Source organism: Falco punctatus (assembly GCF_963210335.1).
Source record: "Falco punctatus genome assembly, chromosome: 6".
Taxonomy (NCBI): domain Eukaryota; kingdom Metazoa; phylum Chordata; class Aves; order Falconiformes; family Falconidae; genus Falco; species Falco punctatus.
The window spans coordinates 71,687,892-71,710,600 of NC_137585.1; the positions used below are offsets into that span (position 1 = coordinate 71,687,892).

Genomic DNA, 22,709 nt, shown 5'->3' on the forward strand with positions numbered 1-22,709 from the left:
GACGGCCAACGGGAGGCTGACCCCGCCGCTCGCTCCGCCCCACCCCGCCGCCGCTCGGCCAATGGAGACGCGCGGCTCCGCAGCACCGGCCCGAGAGGCCGCCGCGGGGGTGACGTCACGGGAGGCACCGCCCCTCGGACCTCCCCCGCCCCGCCGAGGGGGGCGGGACTTCCGGGGCACGCGGCACCAGGGACACGTCGGCAAAGGGCTGCCCGGGCTCCCACGTGGCCTCCCGCCGCGCCGGGGGCCGGGCTGGGCCAAGGCACCACCCCTCCCCCCCGCGTCACTGCCTGCCCGCCGGCGGCACCGGCCGGGAGGTTGGGGAGGGGCTCGGGGGACGGCCCCGCGGCAAGGCGGGGGAGATGTTCGTCGATGGGGTCCCGCAGTACGGCCCCGCGGGGGGCGCAGGGAACGCGGGTCACCCGGCGCAGCCCCGTGGGGACTGGGGGTTGCCCAGCACGGCCCCACGGGGCGGAGGGGGGGTGTCGGGAAAGGGGGGGTACCCCAGCACAGCCGCACGGGGGAGGGGGGGTCATGGAAGGAGTTCCCCAGCACCGCCCCGGGGGGTGGGGGTCAGGGGAGTGGGGACCCCGTGCTGGCTTCCCCTCACCTTCCCCATCAGCAGCTCCGTCTCCCCCGGCGTCCCCACCGGCTCCCCCAGCACCAGCGGCCACGCTCGGGGAGGGTGCAGAGCCACAGAGCCCCCTGGTGCCTCCCCCCTGTGCCCGGGCAGGATCACGGCACTGGGTCCGGCAGCACCTGCCACCTCCCGACGAGCAGTTTTAGGGAAAACATGGAGAACAGGGATACACCCCCCCGGGCCACTTTCAGGGTGAGCTGCCCGGGAGCATGGTGGCTTGCACCCACCCTGCGCCCCCTCCCCAAAGCCACCCCCGCACCCAGCAGGCGCCCAGACCCTGCCAGGAGGCAGCAGCATCGTGGCCAGTGGCACCCTGTCCCACGAGGTGGTCCGGGGCAGCGCCACTGCACGGCGAGGGCCATCTGCCCCATGGCCTCAACCACCCGAGGTCACCCATCGCCATCGTGTCCTGGCAGCGGGGACTTGCAGTCCAGATGTGGCTACGGGATGCCCTCCCGCTGGGGACGCTGGCATGGTGTGGCCACCTTTCTTGCAGGTGGGGCTTTGGGTACAGACCTCACATCTCTGGGTCCCCAAAACCCCTCATCCAGAGCAGAGGGTCCCAGGGAGTTGCCTGCAGCCTTAGCAAGTGACCATCCTGGTGGTTAGCGCAGGGACCAGCACTCTGCCCCGCCTGGAGGAGCCATGTGGAGATGCCCCTGGTGCTTACCTGGCTGGAGACACCATCCGTGGCCATGCCATCCCCCAGTGGCAGCTCTGCCCCCGGCATGCCAGTCGCAGGGTTCGGTGACTGCCCCATGACATGCCCCTCGCCGTGGTGCCAGGGCACGGTGCAGGGCAGCGCTGGCTCATCGCACCCTGCTGCAGCTGCCGCTCAGCTCGGCGCTCGCCTCTGCCAGTTCGGGAATTGCCAGCCCGGTAATGAGTCGTGTCATTTGTGGGTGGTGGAAAATTATTATCCTCTTTTTGAGTGGTCACGTAGGTAATCCAGACAATTGCATCTCTCTGCAATCCCTGCTCCGGGGAACAGGAACGGAGCAGCACTGGCTCCTCTCATCGGGCTGCTGGGAGCAGCTGCAGCCATTGCTGCCACTGTGACCATGGTCCCATGTCCCACGGGGCAGCTGAACCCTGTGGCACTGGGCACCGAAGTCCCCTGAGCCCATGCTCCCAGCCCACTCCTGCCTTGGGACCAGGGGTGCCCCAGCACGTGGTCCCATATGGCACAGAGACCACTGCCAGGGTGGCACGGCGGCCACAGTGGCGGGGAGGGCAGCAGGGTCTGCCGGTCCTGGTATACCCCGCAACAGCCCAACACCCCCCAGGGGAAGCGGGCACACCAAATGCTTCGGGGCTCTGCAGGGGAGGCTGGCAGGGGTCAGGGCTGTGCCACCCTGCTGGTGTCTTCTACCTCTTCAGGCCATATGTCGCAACCTTAATGTTAATAATATTCTTTCCATGCAGGGTTTGTTTCCTGCGCGTGAAGCCTGGCAGCAGCACAGCCTTCGGCCCCTCTGCTGGGGTGTCCCTGGGGTCCCGCTCCCAGGGTCTCGCCCTGACACCACGCTGCCCTTGCTGAAGTTTCCCACCCTGGATCAGGCCAGTCTGGGAGGGATCCTCCTCCCGTCTCGCTCCCCACTTGCTGCAGCCCTCCACCACTTTTCATTTTCTTGCTTCAGCTTGTATTATGATAATTTTTTTTCACCACTTTTCCTTTTCAGTACTTTGCACTGATGAATCCCTGAGCGCCAGGGTGAGAGCTTGTGCGCAAAGGGCAGAAAATCGTGTCCTCTGCCCAAAATCCTGGGAAAACTGCTCCGTTACCCTGATTTACAGCATTTCTGGGGCCACTCCTCACTCACCCTGCTGCTGTCCCAGCTTGCAGATGCATCCCGCCAGGTTAGACAAAGGGGCACCAGCTCCTGCTCTGGAGGGGGCATCTTCAAGCCCCAGGATTGCCTTTTTTAGACAGAATATTTTAATAATCATTTTTCTGATCAAAAAGAAAGTTAAAATGTAGGTGGAAACGCATAGATAAAGTAGGTTTTCTTGGTTGGCTGACTCATCTGGGCTTTTAGCTTTCACGTGTGCTTTCTGGAGGAGAAAAGAAAGGATTTTTTCCAGAGGAACAGTCACCTGCTGCAGAGACAAAGCCCAGAAAGATATGTAACAGCATTGGACATGTAGAAAGGAGCTACGAAGAGGAGGGAATAGCTCCTCTCCATGCTGGGGGGATCACTCTGGGGTAACCGAATTGATCCCACTCTGCCACAGCACCCAGCTTTGGTACCGTGGTGGGATTTGAGGACTCGTCCATTGCCGCTGCAGGTCTCCCACCATCACCAGCACTCAGCCTGGGTGGAAACTGGGGTCTTCGGGGAGGGACCTGCCTTCATCACTCCTGCCCAGCCACCCCACCACTGCTGCAGCTGTGTGAGACCCCTGCACTTCACCAATGCCCTGGCCACAGCGCTGTCACCATGTCCTCCAGGTGCCAGAGAAGCACCCGGGCTTTATTTCAATACATGGCCCATAAATATTTTGTGTCAGGCGCTGACATTTCAATACAACATGGAGTGATGCATTTTGCAAGTAAATGGGGTGGAGGCAGCGTGGCTGAGGGGTGTCCGAGCCCCATGGTGGCAGTGCCAGCTGGGTGCCAGCACAGCAGTTCTGCACCACAGGTGCCAGAGCAGGGTTGGCCAGTGTGCAGGGGCACGAGACTGCGGGAAGGGGCTGCTCGTTGTCCGCAGGCTCCCACATGGAAACCCCAGCTAAGCCCCTCCAGGGAGCCCCAGCAGCGCACAGGCTGGGTGCATCACTGTGACACCAGGTGCCAGAAGGGACCTGGCTGGGGACTGTGCAGCCACGCAGGGGTAGGGGCATGGCTGGGGGCTGTGTGGCCACGCATGACGTGTGAGGTCCCTGAGGAGCCCCAGGGTTTTCCAGCCTCCTAGGCAACAATGGTGGTCTGAAATGCATCCCTGCAATGCAGGATGAGGCTTGCAGGCACATCCCTGGCTCTAGTATAGAATCATTTAGGTTGGAAAAGACCTTTAAGATCACCATGTTCAACTGTTAACACACCACTGCCAAGCCCACCACTAAACCACATCCCTAAGAACCACATCTATGCATTTTTTTAAACACTTCCAGGCAAAGGCTGCTCTGCTGCTTGTTAAATGGGGTCTCCCTCTGCCCCAGCTATGGAAGTGACTCTCATCTGGGGTGAGGAGGGACAAAACCAGTAACTGGGTGTTGGAGCGCCTTAATGACACGGTCTCCTCTTGACAGGGGTGGTAAGTAATTCTCAAGTACGCTCCAAAGCCTGTTATCTCAAGCATTAATATGCCCAGCACAGGCTCACGACAGCAGTAATGATGTCCTGCTGCTTTGCTCTCGCTTGAACAGGCAGCAGGCAGTCTGCATGGGACGAGGGCTCTGCCGCCCCACCTCCCTCTCCCACCAGTGATAGCCCAGGAGCGAAGCTGCTTGCTGAATGCTGGATAAAATCCCAGGCACGAGCAACAACTCACTAGTGAGTGAACATCTTGCTGTTAAAAATCTCATGTAATAATTGGATTCCCTGTTCTGCTCCCTCTGTGTCCCTGCTCCTGTGCAGTGCTGATGGTACTGTTAATGACTGTGAGCTCTGCTTGCAGAGAGCTTGTCCCCTGTGTCCTCCCAGCAACTCGTCCCTTGTTCCTGTGGGGTCCCTTTTACTATCCCTTGTCCCTTCCCAGCCACACGCTCTGAGCCCCCAAACCCCAGCACATCTCCGTTTCCTCGCTGTGAGCCCAGGTACCTGATGCCAGCACAGACCTCCTGGTGCAGGGACCAAGGGTCCATTGTCCCTGCTCTGGCTCGTTAGCACTGACAAGCATCCCCCATGCTCCCAGGAAGGGAAGCTGCGCATCACCCTCTCCCTGGACCGAGGCCGTCTCCAGATCACTGCCAGCTCCCAAAGGAGGAAAAACCTTCTGGACATCTCCGGTGGGTTCAGGGATGGGACTTCGGGAGGGGAACTCGTTCCTAAGCCTCTACTCAGCCTCAGACCTGCTGACAGCAGCTCGGACCCACCGTGCAGAGCTGCTCTGCCCCAAGTCACAGTTGTGCTGGGCAGGGTTGCATGCCCCTGTTCCTCCTGCCAGTATGGCATGGGAGACATGGGGAGAGGACTCCAAAAGCATGTCCTCAAGGCCCCACTGTCACCCACTATGCTCTCAGGCTGCATCTCCCTGGGGAGCTCCCTAAGCCTCAGGCAGGTCCCAGGACAGAACAGGACCCTGGACCCAGCCCCATGCTCCAGCTGCTGAGCATCCTCCAGTTAAAATCCCCAAATTTGGTTGGCAGGAGCACAGAGGAACCTTTTTCCTGAGTAGGGATAACTCAGAAATCCCCAGCCACCTGCAGTTATGTTTGATTGCAATTACAGGTTAATGAAGGCTTGTCAGAGCTCACGTCTGCCCAGGGAGCTTGGGGTTTGAGGTGACCCTTGGGGTCTGCTTTCCTGGCCATCCCCTGGCCTGTAGGATTCACCAGTAGCCCTGGTCCTGGGTGTACTCACCTGTCCTGCCCCTTTGCTGCACAGGCCACCAGTGTCACATGGAAATGCCACCACTCAGAAAATACGATGCCAGTGGCTGCAGCCAGTCCCCCAGTCCTGCTGTGCTGCTCCACTGTGAGCTGGCTCCCCACAAGCAGTGTTTTCTGTTAGCTGGGAGCCAGCTCCTCACCTGCCTGACGTGAGCTTGCTTAATTTCACATAACGAGAGGTTTTAATCAAATCATCATGCCATACTAAGTCAAATGTCTTGCAGAAATCCAATTACCCTGTATCATCACAGGTGTTTTTATCAGCCAGACCTGAAATCTACCTTAAAAAGGAGATGGAGACAAAGATGGAGATGAAGATGATGGATCTGCTTGGCTGGACCCTTGTCCCATGCAAACACCTGGCCATACCAGCAGCTGTGGCACACACCACCTCACTACTGAGCTGGTGCCAAACTGGCACCTCAGCACCTTGCCTGGGATATGCCCTCCCCTTGGGACATCCAAAGGATTGCACTCACCTCTGCAGCCCCCTGTTCCCCCAACATGCACCTGCTCCTGCTGGCCGTGGCAGCAGGGACCTGGGTGCTGGTGGGTGCTCCCCAGGGCAGGAGAGCCAGGCACCGGCTTGCTGCAGGCAGCATAGCTGTCCTACGTGTCAGCGAGCCACACTCTGCCTGGTGCCACCTCTGAGAGGGGATCCCATGGGACATGGCAGCCCTGTGATGGTGCAGGGGGCTGCTGAAGAGATGGCGGCTTTGGGGAGAGACCCACAGCACTGCAAGATCCTAGGGTTTCCAGCAGGGCCATGGACAGCTGAGAGGTCCCCAGCGGCTCCCCCACAGCCTGTGCAGGTCTCCTGCCTCCAAAGCCTCTCAGCATTGTCCAGTGTCTGGCAGCATTCCAGCACAGACCCAGAGCTGCTCTTCCACCTGAGGACCCTGGGGAGAAGCAGGGAGATTTGGGCAGACCAGCCACTTGCAGGGATGGGGCATGAGAAAGCAGAAATTACCTCTTCTCTGCCCCAGACTACCCACCTCACTGGTGGCCTTGCCAGCCAACTCCAGGCACCTTCAGAAACCATACTGGGAGCCTCCCATGCCAGAACCTCTGCTCCAGGCAAATGCTACAGGTAGAAAATTGCCCATTACCAGGGAAGTGGGGAAAAATCAATTTCTGGCAAGGGAATGCTTTTCCTAGGGCCAGGTACTTAATTTTCTAATTTTTAATGTGTTTAAATGTACTTGTTCGTTGGAGAGCAGGGACCACCCTCAGCACTGCCATGCCCCTGCTGCCCAGCCATGCAGCAGGAGGCTGGGGAGGGCATCCCTGGGGCTGGCTGGAGGGGTGGTCCATGGTTCCAGGGGGGATTTTTAAGGCTTGAGTGGGTGCTGCTCTTCCACATGCCCTTGCCTGGGTGTCTGAGCAGTCTGGGATGGAGCCTGCAGCAGAGGACAGTCCAGAGGAACATTGTGCTGCCACTGCTTATACAGTGTGAAAATACCCCAAAATACCCTCTCTCCAGGGGTTCCTGTATCTGCCTGCCTGCCTTCTCACTTTTTACCTTGCCTTGCTGTCCCTTTCCTCGTCCTTCCTCTCCCTCGGCACTAAGCAGCACCTTGGGCACAGCACACCCTAAATACCTGCAGTATTTGCCTGCAAGGGACAGAGGGTTCTCCATCTCTCCACTTCTCCACCTCTCTGCCTCTCCATTTTACCATCTGTCTCTTTCCATCTCTCTACCTCTCCATCACTCCACCTCTCCACATCTCCATGTCTCCATGTCTCCATCTTTTCCTCTCCATTTCACCATCTTGCCATCTCTCTGCCTTTCCACCTCTCCATCTCTCCATTTCTCCATGCCTCCATTTCTCTGCCTCTCCGTGTCTCCATTATTCCTGCTCTCCATTCCATTTCCCCACATCTCCATGTCTCAATGTCTCCACCTCTCCATCCCTCTGTGCCTCCATTTCACCATCTGTCTCTCTTTCCATCTCTGCACCTCTCCATCATTCCACCTGTCCACATCTCTGTGCTCGTGCCATGCTCGTGCCAAGCTTCCACATGGTCAGAAGCAATAGTGAATCAATCCCTCCCATTCCCCCCTCTCCCCACCTCTCAGCCCTGCCTGTCGATGCTGCCCAGCCCTGCACACTCGCTGCTGCACTCAGTCCCACCCTGCAGCCGTCCTACATCCCTCCTCCCTGCAGCGGGGCCCAAAGCCAAGGCAGGGAAGAGGGTGCTGTGCTCCTGGCTGTGCTGGCCTGGCTGCTGCAGCTCTGTCTTGGGACTCCTGGGTCCCAGGGGAGAGCTCTCCTGGCAGCTGGAATGACCAGGAGCTGATGAGAGGGGACACTCCGGTGCCCACCAGCCACCATGGTATATGATGGCACATATGGTCAGGAGGTGATCAGCCAGCAGGGTCCCAAGGCCACTGGGCCAGTACCACCACGTGCCAGGTGCTGAAAAGCCAGGCATCCTAACATCCTTGTCCTTCCCCTGGGAAGAACAGCGTCCCCATCCTGCCCCTGGGGTGTTCAGCATCCCTGTCCTGTCCTCTCTGTCCTCTATCCCTCGCCTGCCTGAGGGCAGCATGGCATTCCCACCCTTCCCACACACCCCCCCACACACCCCAGCATCCCGTCCTTTTCCCCAGGCAGCCATCCCTCCTCCAGCTCCCTGTGGTGCAAAGGTGCTGCCCGAAGGCTGATGATGCTGGCTGCGGCGAGGGCACTGCCCAAAGCCTGGCTGCCCACAGCAGAGCCTCAGCTGGGGGCACAGTCACAGAAGCTCACATCTGGGCAAGCAGGAGCAGAGCTTGGCAGCCCATGGCACCTGCCGCAGGTGGGGTACCAGGGCATCTTCCACTTGCTCTTCATCAGGGAGGCACCGCCTGGTCCTTTGGGCAGGTGAGGTCTGTGCTGCTGTACCTCCCTCCCCCACGCTGGCAGAGATGCAACCACTGAGCACCCAAGGCAGCACCCTTAAACCCTCTCCCACCCTGGGCGCTCACTTCCTGCTGCAAAGGGTCAAATCCATGAAGGAAGATCCAAACCAAAGCCAAGGTCCTAGGATCAGCATGGGGGTCGTGGAACAGGGTGTGAGAAGAGCCTGACCAAGAGTCCCCATGCACCATCAGGTGCTGGCACAGGAGGTGCCTGCCCAGGCCCAGGGGAAGGCTGGAGAGGAGGGACTGGCATCCCCCCGCCAGTTGCTGCCCAACCCTATCCTGCTGTGCCCACCCCTGTCCCCAGACCACCCCGCTGTGCTGCACACCAGCGCTGGCTACACTTCCCACCACAAAATAGATGTCTGCAAAGTAAGATGTCTCTTACTTGAGGTGTGGAGGAAGGTGGATGGAAGGAGATGTGCAAGGGAGCATGAAATGCAGACAGCATGGTAAGACCTGGAACACCTCTCCACCTCTCCATGGCTCCATGTCTCCATGCCATGTCTGCATATCTCTGTCTCCACCTCTCCACCTCTCCACTTTTCCGCCTCTGCCTCTCCATTTTACCATCTATCTCTTTCCATCTCTCTACCTCTCCATCACTCCACCTCTCCACATCTCCATGTCTCCATGTCTCCATCTTTTCCTCTCCATTTCACCATCTTGCCATCTCTCTGCCTTTCCACCTCTCCATCTCTCCATTTCTCCATGTCTCCATTTCTCTACCTCTCCATGTCTCCATTTCTCCCACTCTCCATCATTCCACTTCCCCACATCTCCATGTCTCAATGTCTCCACCTCTCCATCCCTCTGTGCCTCCATTTCACCATCTGCCTCTCTTTCCATCTCTGCACCTCTCCATCATTCCCACCTGTCCACATCTCCATCTCTCCACCTCTCCACTTCTCCATGTCTCCATCTCTCCATCTATGTATCCATTTCTCCCCCTTTCTGCCACTCCACTTCTCCATGTCTCCACTTCTCCATCACTCCACCTCTTCATCACTCCACTTCTCCATGACTATCCACATCTCCATGTCTGCACTTCCCCACTTCTCCATCTCTCCACATCTCCATGCATCCATCTTTCCAAGTCTCCACTTCCCTGCCTCTCCACCTATCCACCTCTTCATGTCTCCATCTCTCTACCTCTCCATCTATGTCTCCATTTCTCTCCCTCTCCATCACTCCACCTCTTCACCTCTCCATGTATCCATCTTTCCACCTCTCCTCCCTCAACTCCCCCGCGCCGTGCCCTCCCTGCCCGTTCCTCGCCGCCCCTTGCCGCTACGGCCGCCGCGCCCGAGCCGTGCCGAGGACGCACGGCCCGGTGCCCGCCGCTCCCGCTTGCCCCGGACCCGCAGGGCTCCGCGGCCGCCCCGGGGGCTCCGGGCGGCTCCGCGGGCCCGATCCGCCGCCGGGGCAGCGGCGGGCACCGCTCTGCCCCGCCGCGCCGGCCCGTGCGCCGCGCCGCTCCCGCCACCGGCGCGCTCGGCCCCGGTGCGCACAGCCCCGGCGGGCCGCGCTCGCCGTTTCCGGGCCCGCACGGCCCCCGCCGCCCCGCACGGCCCGGCAAGGGGAGGCGGGGGGCAACGGCGGGGCCGTCCCGACGCCGGCTCCCCCCTGCACCGAGGCTCAGCCCCGCGCCCCGCTCCCCTGTGCCGCGTTACGCACGGGGCTCTCCCGCGCCGGGGGACTCCGTCGAGGCTCCCCGGCGGCCGGGGCAGAGCTGGGGGTGGGCCGGCCGCGGCTGCCAGCGCTCCCCGCGGGAGCTCGACCCCGGTTCCCGGGGTGGGGTGGGGGGGACACGGCTGGGGCGCCGGCGGGGGCAGAGGGGCGGCTCGGCGGCTCCCCAGGGGCCGGGGCCGGCCCGGGCCCCGCAGGGCTGTGGTTAATGTGTAATTCGGAGCATATGGCATTTTCCAAAGGCGGGCAGTTGTGCGCGGAGCGCGGGGGCCGGGAGCGGGGTGCTAATAACGCTCAATTACTCGCGGGGCCGGGCGCGGAGGGCCGCGGTGCAGGGCTCCTCGCTGGCTAATATTTGCTCTTCAAATATTTTACTTGAAAGGTTTACAACGTGGTTTGTTTTTTTGTGTGTGTGTGGTTTTTTTTTTTATCTCCCAAGAAGGGGGCCATCTGTGCCGGGCCCTCGGGTTGCACACCGGGGCAGTCTCCGCGGTGCCCATCCACCCCGGGCCGCCTTCTATTTGTTCAACACCAGAAAAAAAATAATAAATGTAATAAAACTAAATCTGGATTTATGATTTAATCCCAAGCGCTTTACCATATGGCAGCTGTGTCTGTCCCTGTTTGCTCTGCGGGAGGCGCGGGAGCGAAGCCCCCAGGGGCTGCCCCGCCGGGGGTGACCGGGGATGCCCGGGGACGCGGGACGCGGCGGAGCCAGCGCTGTCCGCCGGAGCTGGTGCTGAAACACCGGCGGCAGCGCCGGTACCGACCCACTGCCAGGCCCCGGGGGGCTCCGTCGGGGCTTGCCCCCCCGCCCCGGGACGGGCGTGTGCTGGGCGCGGCCGCTCGGTCACCGTCGGGCCGCCCCTTCCTCCCCATCCTCCTCTTCCTCCTGCCCCGTGACATCACGGCCCTGCTCCCTCATCAGCCGACCCGCATCACACCGGCACGGCAGCACCCTTGGCTCCGAGGACAGTTGGTCCAGCTCCTTCGAGGCTCCGCAGGTACCTCTGTGCGCCCCTCCGGGCACCCCTGCTCTCAGCCAGATGCATATACACACGTGTGCACAAATACATGCACATACGTGTGCACATGGCAGCGTGGGTGCATGCAAAAGCACGCACACATGTGTGCACAGCTGGGCACACAGAGACAGGAGCATGTACGTGCTTAAGAGCATGAGTGTGCATGTGTGCATGGATGTACGTGCACAGACACTCACACTTGCATGCACAGGTGTAGCACGGGGCACGCTCAGGTGTGGGGAGGGCTGCTCTGGGGCAGGGGGGGTTGTGACTTCTTGTCCTGTGCAGGCATGGGAAGCAATTCCCAGTAGGAATTGGGCAGTGAAGGTGGCTTAACATGGAGAAGGCTTGAGGCTTCCTCCAGGAATGATCTGCTCTGGTCTAGCCTAGTCAAGCCCCATCTCATTTACTCCTCTCCTTGCCTCTGCGTGCTGCACAAAGACCAAGCTCACTACCCCTCCGAGATTCCTCAGCGGGACCCAGGACCAGGACACCAGTTGTGGGCTCACAACTGGTGCAGCTTTCCCAGCGTACCCGTTTCTCCAGGGGGAAAGAAATCCTCATGTCACCTCCTGGCCCAGCACAGCCAAGACCTTGGCTGGGACAAAGCCAGGGAATGCTGGTAGGGGCTGTGCTGGCACCCGAGGGGACACGCGTCCTGCTGGTACTGCTTGTTCCCTCCTTCCCAGTGCAGCTTTGCTCCAGGGCAGTCCGTCTCTTTCCTAACGAGAGGGAGACTGGGTGCACTGCACATTTTCTTTTCACCTGCGGGAAATCTGCTGTTGTCCCTGTTGTTTGATTTATTTTGCTTTTCTTGATTTTCATGATCAGGGTCAGTGTCTTCAAACAGCATTCTCAGGCTGTGCAGGGAAGCAGTGCCAAGGCTTCAGTGGGATTTGGGGACTGTTGCAGGGAAAGACCCACGCTGGGGGTGTCCAGGATTTTTCAGGGTGTTTCAGGTGAAATCCCAGGCTAACCAGGGGTGCCAGACAGGCTGCTCAGGCTTTGGCAAGGCAGCGGTAGCAGCAGGAGCCGTCAGTCTGTGTGGCATCTCTGTGGCTCAGTGTGCTGCTCATTAGTTACCACGAGAGTTTCTGCCTGAGTAGACAGCAAAGGGATCAGGGCTTTCCTTGGGAGAAGGGCTGGCACCAGCATCCTTGTGAGAGCGTCTCTTCTACCCTATTTCACGGGGCAGGGTGCTGTCCCAGACCCCACAGCACCCCTTGCCGGTGCCTGGCGCTCAGAGCTGTGCTGCCTTTCCTCCCATTTCCATGGGGCTGCAACCTCCCATGTCCCTGGTGACACCAGGGATGAGGCAGTGGTGATGGACCCCTCCTGCCCTGGCTCCCACCAGAGCTATCTCCTCCAGGAGGAATGGCTGCTCTCACTTCGTCGTGGTCCTCAGTGGTCTCAGAGACACCTTGCTAAGTTCCTCTGGGCAGGTGTCCTGCAGGACCTTCTGCTGTTGTGTTCCTGCCAGGAAGTCCCCAGAATAGAAGGAGGTGGGAAGACTGGGGGGAGCAGAGGGAGACCTGTAAGGCAGGATGGGCATGGTGGGCACAGCTGCAAGAATGTGGGGTAGCACAAGGGTGTTGAGTGCAGTGGTGGTGGTAGTTCACAGCTGAGGAATCTGTGCCTAAATCCGTGGGGCTGCCTTTGGTCAGGATTTGGAGCAAGGCAAGTTGTATGGGGTCAGACAGAACTGCTGGGCCTGGGGAAAAGCTGTGGGAGGGTGTGTGCATGCATGTGGGGAAACTCAGCCTTGATCTGATCTGGCAGAGGAGGTGGCAGAGCAGTGGAACGTCTCCAGCCAAAGGAGGGGTGACTCTGGTTAACCTGGTTATCACCTGCCAATCTCTCCTTGGTTGGGTTAGGTCCTCAGTGCCACAAACCCAGCCCCACACCATTGGCTGCAGCTGAGCTGCTCTGGATTTATAGCAGGGCAGTGGGAGCATGGGGCCAGACCATGAAATAAATAAATACACCAAAAGACAGCAATGCTGCCAGTGAGGACACGATCCCATGCACGGGCACTTGTGCCTGGAGCCACTGGCAAGGGAGCAGGGAAGGGTTAAAGTGGGTAATAAATGGCCCATGAACCAACACCGAACCCAGAGCTCCTGATCCCATCATCATCTCTGCTCCTGCCACCCCCTACCCCCCATCATCCCAACAAGGTGCAGGACCCCAGCACTCAGCCGTGGCAGGGTGAGCTTGGGGAAACCCTCCATCCCCCATGGCTTGTCCAGGGGAATGCGGGCAAGTGCTGGGACACAGCCCAGCCAAGCCAGCTCCGTTGCATGCTGGTGGCTGCTGGGTGCAGGCAGCACATGCAGCATTCCCAGCATCTCCCCAGCCTTTTCAGAGCCCGAGTGCCTCTTGCAGCCATGCGAGCACTTTAAAGCCTGGGACCCTTTGATCCACTGTGCCTGGAATGCAATGATTTCCCAAGCAGTCAGATGCCCTGGAATGTTTCCATCCTCTGCTCAGTATTTCTGCCCTTGCTCCCTCTTCTTCCAGCAGGGTGGGCAGGGGACGTGGCTGAGCCCTGGACACCATCACTGATTTATCCAGCCTCCGGACCACAACTGTCTCCTCTTGGCAATTCCCAGGCACCAAAAGCCCTGAAAAGCCTCACCACGATGCCACACCAAGGTGCGTGATGTCGCTGTGACGGGGCAGCTCAGGGAGCATGACTGCAGCATCCATGGTCCTGGGGGAATCAAGGAGGTGCCATGTCAGCCCCTGCTCTGTCACAAATGAGGCTACTTTTCCTGACAAAGCCTGCATTGGGTGCTGGTAGCTGATACTCCTGGGGCTCCACAGAGTCCCAGACCTCCCATGATGTCCAGTTCTTCCCTGCCCACCTGAGCCTGCCATCCTACCTTGAAGCCACCACCTTCCCCTGCTGCCTCAGCCTGCAGGAACCTCCTTCTCCCCATGCTGCTCCACTGGGTATTTTCTCTGCCAGCATCACCTGGGCCAGTCTCCCCGTTCCCTGTCTGCTCCTGCCACATGCTGCCTGCATCCACATCCCAGCAAACAAGCCCCGTGTTGCTCCAAGCTCCAAGCCCTCCTGCCCAGCACCCTCCAAGTCCCCACTCAATGTACAAGGGTCCCTGAGGCCACTGGTCCTTCATCCTGTAAAGCCTCGGGCTCTGATGCTCTCGTGTGGAGCCAGGGAGAGAAGAGCAGGCAGCATCCCTCCTCACCCTGTCTCCCATCACCAGCTGCCTGGCCTCTCCCCAGGGCCCAGCGGCGTGAACCAGCTGGGGGGTCTCTTCATGAACGGCCGCCCCCTCCCTGCCTGCAAGAGGAAGAGGATCATCGAGCTGGCGGCATGCGGCTTCCGGACCTCAGACATCTCCCGCAGCCTCAAGGTACACCTGGGTCAGGAGGTGTGGAGGTCTCCTTCTCCTCCAAATCCTTTTCCTGCTGAGCCTCTGCCCCAGCCACCCTGCCTGCAGGTGTCCAACGGCTGCGTCAGCAAGATCCTGGGCCACTACTACCGGACGGGGGCCGTGGAGCCCAAGTCTATCGGAGGCAGCAAGCCTCGCATGGCCACACCTGAGGTGGTGGCCAGGATCACCCAGCTGAAGCTGGAGCAGCCCTCCCTCTTTGCCTGGGAGATCCGCCGGCAGCTGCACGCTGAGGGCATCTGCACCAGCAACAGGACTCCCAGCGTGAGTCTCTGCCAGGGGGAGCTGGGGCCAGGCACTGCATGTGGGTCTGACCCCATGGCTGGGGTGCTGAGGGGTGGGGTGCCTCACCTGGGGTGGGCAGGGGGCAATGGAAGGATGCACAGGGAAGGGCTTGGTGCTCGGTGAGGAGGCAGAGGAAGAAGCAGATGGGGAGGGGGAGCAAATCACACCCTCCCAGCTAAAGCAGAGCCCTGCCGGCCATCCCCAGCAAGCCCAGCCGTCATCTCAGGCAGTGGGGTGCTGTGGTGGGGTTATTATAAGTGCCACTGGTCAGCAGAGACAATGAAATGCAATCTGCAGCCTCAGCGTGGAGACTTGTACTTCCTAATGACAGACCCACCCCTATAAATCATCCCTGAGGTGCAGATTGCCTCACATTAAATATTGTTAGACTACCGAAATTAAAGGGTTGCCGGTATCAACAAACAGCAGAGCAGATGGGCATGGCCCCAGCGCAGAGAATCCCTGGCACGTGCTCAGGCGTGGCTGCAGGAGAGTACCTCGGAGATGAGCTCTGGGGCATCAGCCTTGATTCCTCCCCACCTCAGTGCTGCCTGAACACATCTCCAGCTCCCACAGAGAGCAGAGGGATGCCCAGCACCCCTTGCTCCCACTCCTGGGGGGTCCTGAAACCCCTGCCTGTGGCACAGCCCCATCTCCCCCTGCCCAGGTCTCCTCCATCAACCGGGTGCTGAGGAAATTGCCCAGTGACCTGCGGCTGGCAGCTGAGCAGGGTTTTGTGAGGGACGCGCCACCACAGGGTGAGCCTTGCTGGGGGTGATGCCCTGGGGAGCAGGGGCTGGGGGCTGGGTGAATCCCACAGGAGAGACCTGCTCTGAGCAAGCAGAGAGCTCCTGCCACCACCCACCTCCCAGCTGCACATGCACGGACGTGTGCATGCACGCACAAACATGCACACACACGCATGCATGTGCACACACATGGCTGCCCCGCAGTCTTGCACTGACCTTGTACCCCCAAAACAAAGGGACTTGTCATCCCTCCCTGACCCCTCCCAGCCCCTCCCGGGGGTCCCCCCCACCTTCTGCCTTTCTGTCCCTGCAGTGTCTCCTCTTGCCGCCTCAGCGGCCCCGCAGCCCCTGGGCTGCCACTCACCCACCGAAGCTGGTGCTGCCATCTTCCCGGGGACCCAGCACCCTCCACGGGGCTCCGCGTCTGGCCAGCGGCTCCCACGGAGCACCCAGCACAGGAACAGGACAGTCTTCTCCAACCAGCAGTCAGAGACCCTGGAGAAAGGTGCGACTCTCGGTGGACACCAGCCGAGGCCGGGGCATTTGGCATGCCCGCCCCGAGCTGCTGCAGAGTGCCAGGATGGAGCAGGGCCATTCCCAGCGAAGGGAGGGCATTGCCGCTTTCTGGATGGGCTCCTCCCGCTCTGAATGGCACAGCCATGGTTGTGGTGCCCCGAACCGCTCCGAGTTGCAGGCACCAGTGCCCGGCAATGGACAGGCTGTGGCTGCACATCCCAGCATTGCCTGCCGAGGCATTGGCGGGGTGGCTGTGTCGTACAGGCTGATAGCATCCCAATCCCTCTTGCAGAGTTTCAGAGGGGACAGTACCCAGACACCATCACCCGGGAGAGACTGGCCGTGGCCACCCAGCTCCCTGACACAACCATCAGGGTAAGAGGACACTGTGGGGACACTGCTGGAGCCCAGGATGGTGCCACAGGGCAGGGGAGGAGAGCACAGTGCTGCAGTGTGACATGCTCCATAGCACACTCCCTGGCACACACCCCTCACACACAGATACCAGGCACACTGTAGCTCCAGGCAGACAACCCTGTGCTGCTGGTGAACCTTCACCGGTTCATGGCAGCCCCTTCCCCTCCCAGTCACCAACCATTGTTGGTCATCTCGGTGCCCCGAGCAGCGACAGCAGTGAGTCCCCCCACTCTGCCAAGGCAGCGCTGCCCATCCACATGGTCACACCACGCTACGCAATGCGCACACACATGCACCCATGTGCCTCCCATGCCCTGTGCTGGAGAAGCACCCCAGAGCCTGGCACATGCTTGTAGACCGTCAGGATGCAGAAGACACAGGATCAAACCCCTTCCTCTGCTCATGCCATGGCCAGGGATGCAGGAAGAGGCCATGACCCAGGGCAAAGAGTTGTCCCAAGGAGCCTGAGCGCTGCCTGGGGTGCGGGTGCCACAGTGTGGGGGCTGGCATCCTCAGCTTCCTCCTTCCTCCCCAGGTTTGGTTCTCAAACAGACGAGCAAAATGGAGACGGGAGGCCAAGCAGAAGCTGGAGGCTGGCAGTGCAGGTGACAGTCCAGGGGTGAAGGGAATGGGATGTGGCACATGATGCCTGAGGAGAGGGCTGGGATCCAGTGCCCACTCTGAGAGAGAGCGTGGCTGAAATTTGGCGCTGAGCACCGGGACACCTGGGTTTGCTTCCCAGCTCCAGAGCCCTGCTGGGAGTTGGGGAGAGGATACAGCCACTCTCTGTGCCTGCACTGGTAAAAGGCAGCCCTCCCCATCCCAAAGTCAGGGCCGGGAGCCCACACGGTCCCTGAGCCAGCACACTGCCCTCCCTACCTCTCCCCAGCAGGCTCCTGGTGCAACTGGATCCTACCCCATGGGGCAGCCATGGCTGCTTTCTGCCCCCCCTCCACAACAGCCACCGGGTCCGCACAGGTAGGAGAAGGCCAGGGCTCCCTTCCCATGCTGCAGCCTCCAGCCGGGGTGATGGGGAGGCTTTGCCAGCTCCCCAACAGGCGCTGGGCACCCTCTGAAGCCCACGGTCCCATTGCCCAGCTGCTCTGAGCTCTCCAGGCACTGCCTTCCCTGGGGAGCCATTTCCGGAGCCATCCCAGAGGGTGACAATTTGCAAGTCCCCTCAGGGGTGGCCTGGTCCCAAAGCATCCCCATGGATGCCCTGTGACATCCCGCTCTCTGCTCCCCACGCAGCACCTCCCAGCCACCCCCGCTGGCTCGCCGCAGCCCCTCCATGGCCACAGCCACGGCCATGGTCACAGCCACGGCCTCACTGCCTACCCTGGCCCCCCGGCCCTGCTGCACCTCTGTGCCTCTGGCCCCTGTGCCTGGGACGACACTTGCTGCGGTAAAAGGGATGGGAGGGGGACTAAGGACCCCCAAGCACAGCCAGGGGTGGGGGCCAGCAACAGGCTGCAGGACCCCATGGGGTGCTGGGGGGTGTGGGGAGCTGGTCCCCTTCCCCACCTGGCCCTGGCCCTGCAGTGATGTGGGGTGGCTGCTGTGAGGTGGGTGTCCCCTGCCACATGGCAGAGCAGGGCTGGGGGCAAGGTGACACTCCCCAGCCCCATGCACTGCCTGAGCCCTGTTTCCATCCCGCAGGCCTGGCTCCCAGTGGCAGCCCCCCTCCAGCTCCTTGGCAGCCCCTGGAGGGTCCCCCCTTCACCATGTTGCCACCCACGGCTCACCTGCACCCCACTGCCAGCCTGCTGCCTGGAGTCTCACTGAGCACCCCAGTGCCGCCTCTCCACGCCAGCTCACCGGAGCCCCTCGCCTGCCTCCATGCATTGGGGTGCCCCTGGCTCTGAGGGTCCCCAGCAAGATGGGGGGCTCCAAGACACCCTCCAATGCAGTGAGATGAGGATGTCCATGCATGGGTATGCATCGGTGACAGACGGGCCACCATCAGCTCACTGCCTGCCCCCTCCAAACCAGGACTCCCCGTCTCCCTCCTGTGAGCTGAGGCCTCCTGGGTCCAGCGTGGCAGAGGGGGGGTGCTCAGGGGAATGCATCCTGCCATGCCACCCAGGCTCAACTGTCAGGGCTCAAACCCTTGTGGGCACAGCCACGTCCCTGTGGCTGTGGTTGGGGTCAGGCAGTGGGAGCCAAGTGCCTTAGGGGCCCCCTCAACATGCTGGAGTGTTTGTCCCCAGGGATGTGTCATCCCCTGGGACACTGCAGAAGGTGGGCAGTGTCACTGCCCTGCTTTGCTACTGCATCCCCCAGTTAGCATCCCCCCATTTCAAGCTTTCCCCCCTCCTATATACAATACCGTTAAATTACCCTGAGAAGAATTAATTAATTCAAGTGGGGGGCACCCTGCTCTTCAGCAGGGGCTTTTCCTGGTGCTTCTGCAGAAACCTTTAGCCTGGTCAGAGCTCTCCTAGCCAGAATGCTGGGGAGTCTCTGGAACTGGGGAACAAAGGGCTGTGCGGGATAGGCAAGAAGGGAAAAACTTGCTGTGGCTGTTGTGAGCCCCCTGGCATAGTGGCTGGCGAGCCCCCAAGCTGCGGTATTGCTTGAGCTTGTCTCAGGCCGTTGTCAGGCAGGACTGCCAGCACAGTCAGGACCAGCTCCAGCCATCCCAGATCCCACGCTGGGCCTGCCACCCTGACTCAAGACTTTGCAGAGCCGATGGGTCCCAGCTGCATGGCAGATCCATGATCTAAATAAAAAGTTTTGGGCTTCTGTTTGTTAGGAAGTTGAATTTAATGGTGCGGCCAGCATAAAGGCATCCATCACTGGCATGGAACATGGCTGCAGGCTGAAGAAATGGTTTTATTTGAAGGATAACAGTTGTTTCCTTCAGCCAAAGGAAAACAGTTTGGGGGGCTGAGCCCGAGGCAAGGGTCCTCCCTGTTCGCAACCTCGGTGGGACACTGCCCGGCTGTCACCGTCCCCCCATGCCCACGGCCCCTGGCTAGGAGCCCAGCCTCAGCAGACCACTCTGACTGCAGGCTGCAGTGTGCCAGCTGGGCAGCCCAGGGGTCGTCTCTCTCCCCCAGGACAATGTTGGGCTCTAGCATAGTTTGTGTCTATAAGCAAGAAAAGATAATTTCTAGAAGAGAAAAATCTTCTATGGACTTCTCTAAAGTAAAAAACCATCCCAGGAGTATACAGCCATGTTATGGGAATCGTTCAGACTTGCAAAAATCTCAGGCCTGAGGATGTTAGTGAAGGCTTTTGCTTGCCTGCACAAACGGCACACCAGGTGCACCAGCCGGAGCCCAGTCTTGGCTGGCTGGCTGTCCCAGCTGAGCTGTGGCAGCATCCCAGCACCAGGTCAGCATGCTGCTGCCTGCAGAGAGGTGGCTGAGACCTGCCAAACTCATGGCAAGTATTACTGACCAGCTACCTTGCGGAGAAATTCTCACTGTCCCCATTCCCACTTCTCCAACACCTGAGCAGACTTGTAAGACAGAGGTGAGCAAGGATGCCCTGGGCATCCCTGGGCCTCTGGCACCCTCAGGCCACAGCTCTGCCCAGCAGCTCCTTCTCCCCATGCACTGCAGCCTGTGCGATGCCGTGGGCTACCCAGCACAGCTGGGGCTGCAAACAGCTGGCACAGCCCCAGGCAGCTCCACAACACACACGGAGCCCATGGGAGTGGGATTTCAACCATGTCCAGCCCAAGGATAAGGATGGGGACAGGATGGGTGGCATTGCCATGATGGCAGCAGACCAGAACTGTGCACAATTCTGTGCACTGCCATGCCCTGGCAATACCCAAAGCTGTGGCCAGGTGATGTGAGGCTGCAAAACACCCGCTCAAGTCTGGGACTTCCAAGCACTTGTGGCAGCTCCAAAGGAGCCTTTCCTCCCAGGAACATGGAGCGACTCGGCTGGGTTTGGGTGCATTTTTTCAGGGGTTGCAGGAGGCTGGCGGCTGCAAGCACCAGCACTCAGGCTCTGGAACACCGCTTAGCAGTGGAGCCACGATTTCATACCCAGCCCTTCAAAAATATTTAAAAACGATGCTGCTGGACCCAGCAGGAGAGACCTCGGCAGACCAGCGCAGGATGCTGTCACTGATGTGCCTGTTCACATGGTGTTTGCAGGGGCCAGGTGGGCAGGTGGGTCTGCAGGTGCCCTCCTGGGGCACCAGAAATGCTGCAGGGTGCTGGGAGCCTGTGGGGAGCCAGCCCTCGGGGTGCATGGCCATAGGGGTGGGGTGGTGCAGAGCTGACCCCCCCCTCAGCCCTTTGGCATCTCATGCAAAGGTGCCACCCCATAGAGATCCCTTGCTGGCAGCTGCAGCGTGGTAGGGGGCTCCTTCCCCAGCTTGGGGTGCAGCCCCTGCCCTTTGCTGTGACTGTGCAATGCCCTGGGCACAGGCAGGTTTTGCAGCCCTGGAGAAGCAAGCAGGCAGCAAGCTCTCCTACCTGCTCTTCTGCCTCCGGGCTCCTGCAGCTGCCAACAGTGTTGAGCAAACCAGGGAGCTCGGCATGGCCAAGGGGACATGTCCTGGCCACACTGCTGGAGGACAGGGGACTGGGGCACAGCTGGGCATTCGCCGCAGCGAGGGCTGTGAGGAACGGGCAGGGCTGGAGGCAGCCAGGCACAGAGCAGGCAGCAAACTGGCAGAGCTGCAAAGGGCATAGCAGCACGTGCACTGCTGTGCTGCTGGCTTGGAGGTGGCAGTGGTCAGTGACAAAGGGACATCCCCCAGCCTTACAGCCGGCATTTCCAGGGCACTTCGTCTCAGCCTGAGGGTGACGTCCAGGGCAAGATGGAGGAACTAGTGCTAAATGGAGCATTAAATCATTTGCAGTGTGGCTGTTCTCTTGTTCCCTGGCACTCTGAGAGCAGGGTGAGTGGGGCTCCAGCCCTGCAGTGCACCACGCTGTTGGGTGCAGAGGGGTTGTGCATGTTGGACATAGAGCTGAGTCCCCGCCAGACTACTGCTCTAGGCTGTCCCCAGGGAGATGGAGACACGTAGCCATCTCCAGTGCCAGCACAACCGTGCATGACCCAGGGGAGGGAGCCTGGTGGTGGGAACCATATGGGATAGGTCATCCAATATCACCCACCTTGCAGGGATTAACCATCCTCCAGGATCGTGGCAGTGAGCCAAGGCACTGGCATCATCTTGTCCTCTGCTACAAAGCAGCTTTTGAGGCTCGAGGCTGCTGCGATCATGGGGAGGCTGTTTCACAGCTGAGCAGCCCAGTGGCTGATGCACCACTGGCTGGGATATGGCTTCTTCTGGTCCCTTCTCAGTCCCCAAGGGCTCCCTAGCTATGCTGGAAATGAAGCCTGGTGCCCTTTCATCACGGGGTCACCTCAGGTGCATCTACTGCTTGTCCAGCCTGATGTCTCCATCTCCGCCTGTGGCCCCACTCTCAGGGTCTTTGCACCATGAGCGATGCCAGCTCCAAGCCAGCACCAGTCCAGACCGTTGGTGCTGCACCCCAGAGCCACATGCTCCGGGGAAACCTTGCACCAAAGCACAGGAGATCCCCAAATCCCATCCTGTCCCCCTACTTTTCACTACCAAAGGCAACAACCTGCAGCAGCTCCGGTGGCATTCAGGGCTCTGGGGCAGCAGCGTTGAGCCCTGAGAACCTCAGCTTCCCTCAGCCCCCAGGGCTGTGAAAGGACCCGGGTCCCGTCTTCCTGACCCAGCTCCTGCTGATCACTCACTCCCTGGCCAGGCACCCCTGGGCTGGGTGGAAGCCCCCCAGGAGGATGGGTGCTGGTGCACTGAGCACTTGCCTGAGCCATTACAATGGGACAGCCAGGGCATCCGCACTGGGACACCCTGAGGTGGGCAGCCAGCGCATCCCTGCAGGGCCAGCCCTGGTGGGCAGCCAGCACACAGCTTTGTGCAGAGAGTGTGTTTTTGCAGGGCACAGTTTGCCAGCATGCCTTATAGGGATGCATCCTCTCACTACCCCAGCCACACATGGCACTGCTGCTGCCATTTCCCACGGGATGCTCCATGCCGGCTGCCTCCTGCCAGCCAGCCTTGGGCATTCCAGAGGCAGCACCTAGGACCAGGCTGTTCTCACTTCCTCCAGTGCCCACAGCTCGGCCCCTCACTACCAGATCACAGCTGTCATTGCGCTGCCAAAGGCTTGGCTTTGCCCAGTCCCACTAATTACAACCCCATTAGCACTCCCACAGCATGCAGCCTGAGCCGACCCCGCAGGGCTTTCCCCCAGCATGGCCCCAGTCCCTGGGGCTGGCAGCCAGCATCACAGAATCCTGTGGAGGCACCACTGACCCCAAGAGCACACCAGCACAGCTATAAAAGAGGTCAGATCCCCTCCTGTCACCAGGGGACAAGGAAATGAGCTTGCAAACACATCTCAGAGCCTCTGCCCACCTCCTCTGCATCCTAACATAGCGCACACAGGGTTTTATTAAGGCCCAAATCCCCACACCCTGAGGTGCTTCTGGAAGATGCATGTTGGGGAGTCAGTTCTCAGGTGGCAGCCAGAGCCAGCC

General features: G+C 60.3%; 1 protein-coding gene across 1 annotated transcript; it reads left to right on the top strand.

Annotated features, from left to right (window-relative positions):
• Positions 1–40: 40 nt before the first annotated feature.
• On the top strand, positions 41–22,615 carry LOC308066021 (uncharacterized protein). The gene is made up of 2 exons (XM_080392812.1): positions 41–317; positions 904–22,615. Exon 2 carries the CDS (start codon positions 8,552–8,554, stop codon positions 9,998–10,000), a length of 1,449 nt encoding a protein of 482 aa, XP_080248938.1. The 5' UTR covers positions 41–317; positions 904–8,551; the 3' UTR covers positions 10,001–22,615.
• Positions 22,616–22,709: the final 94 nt, after the last annotated feature.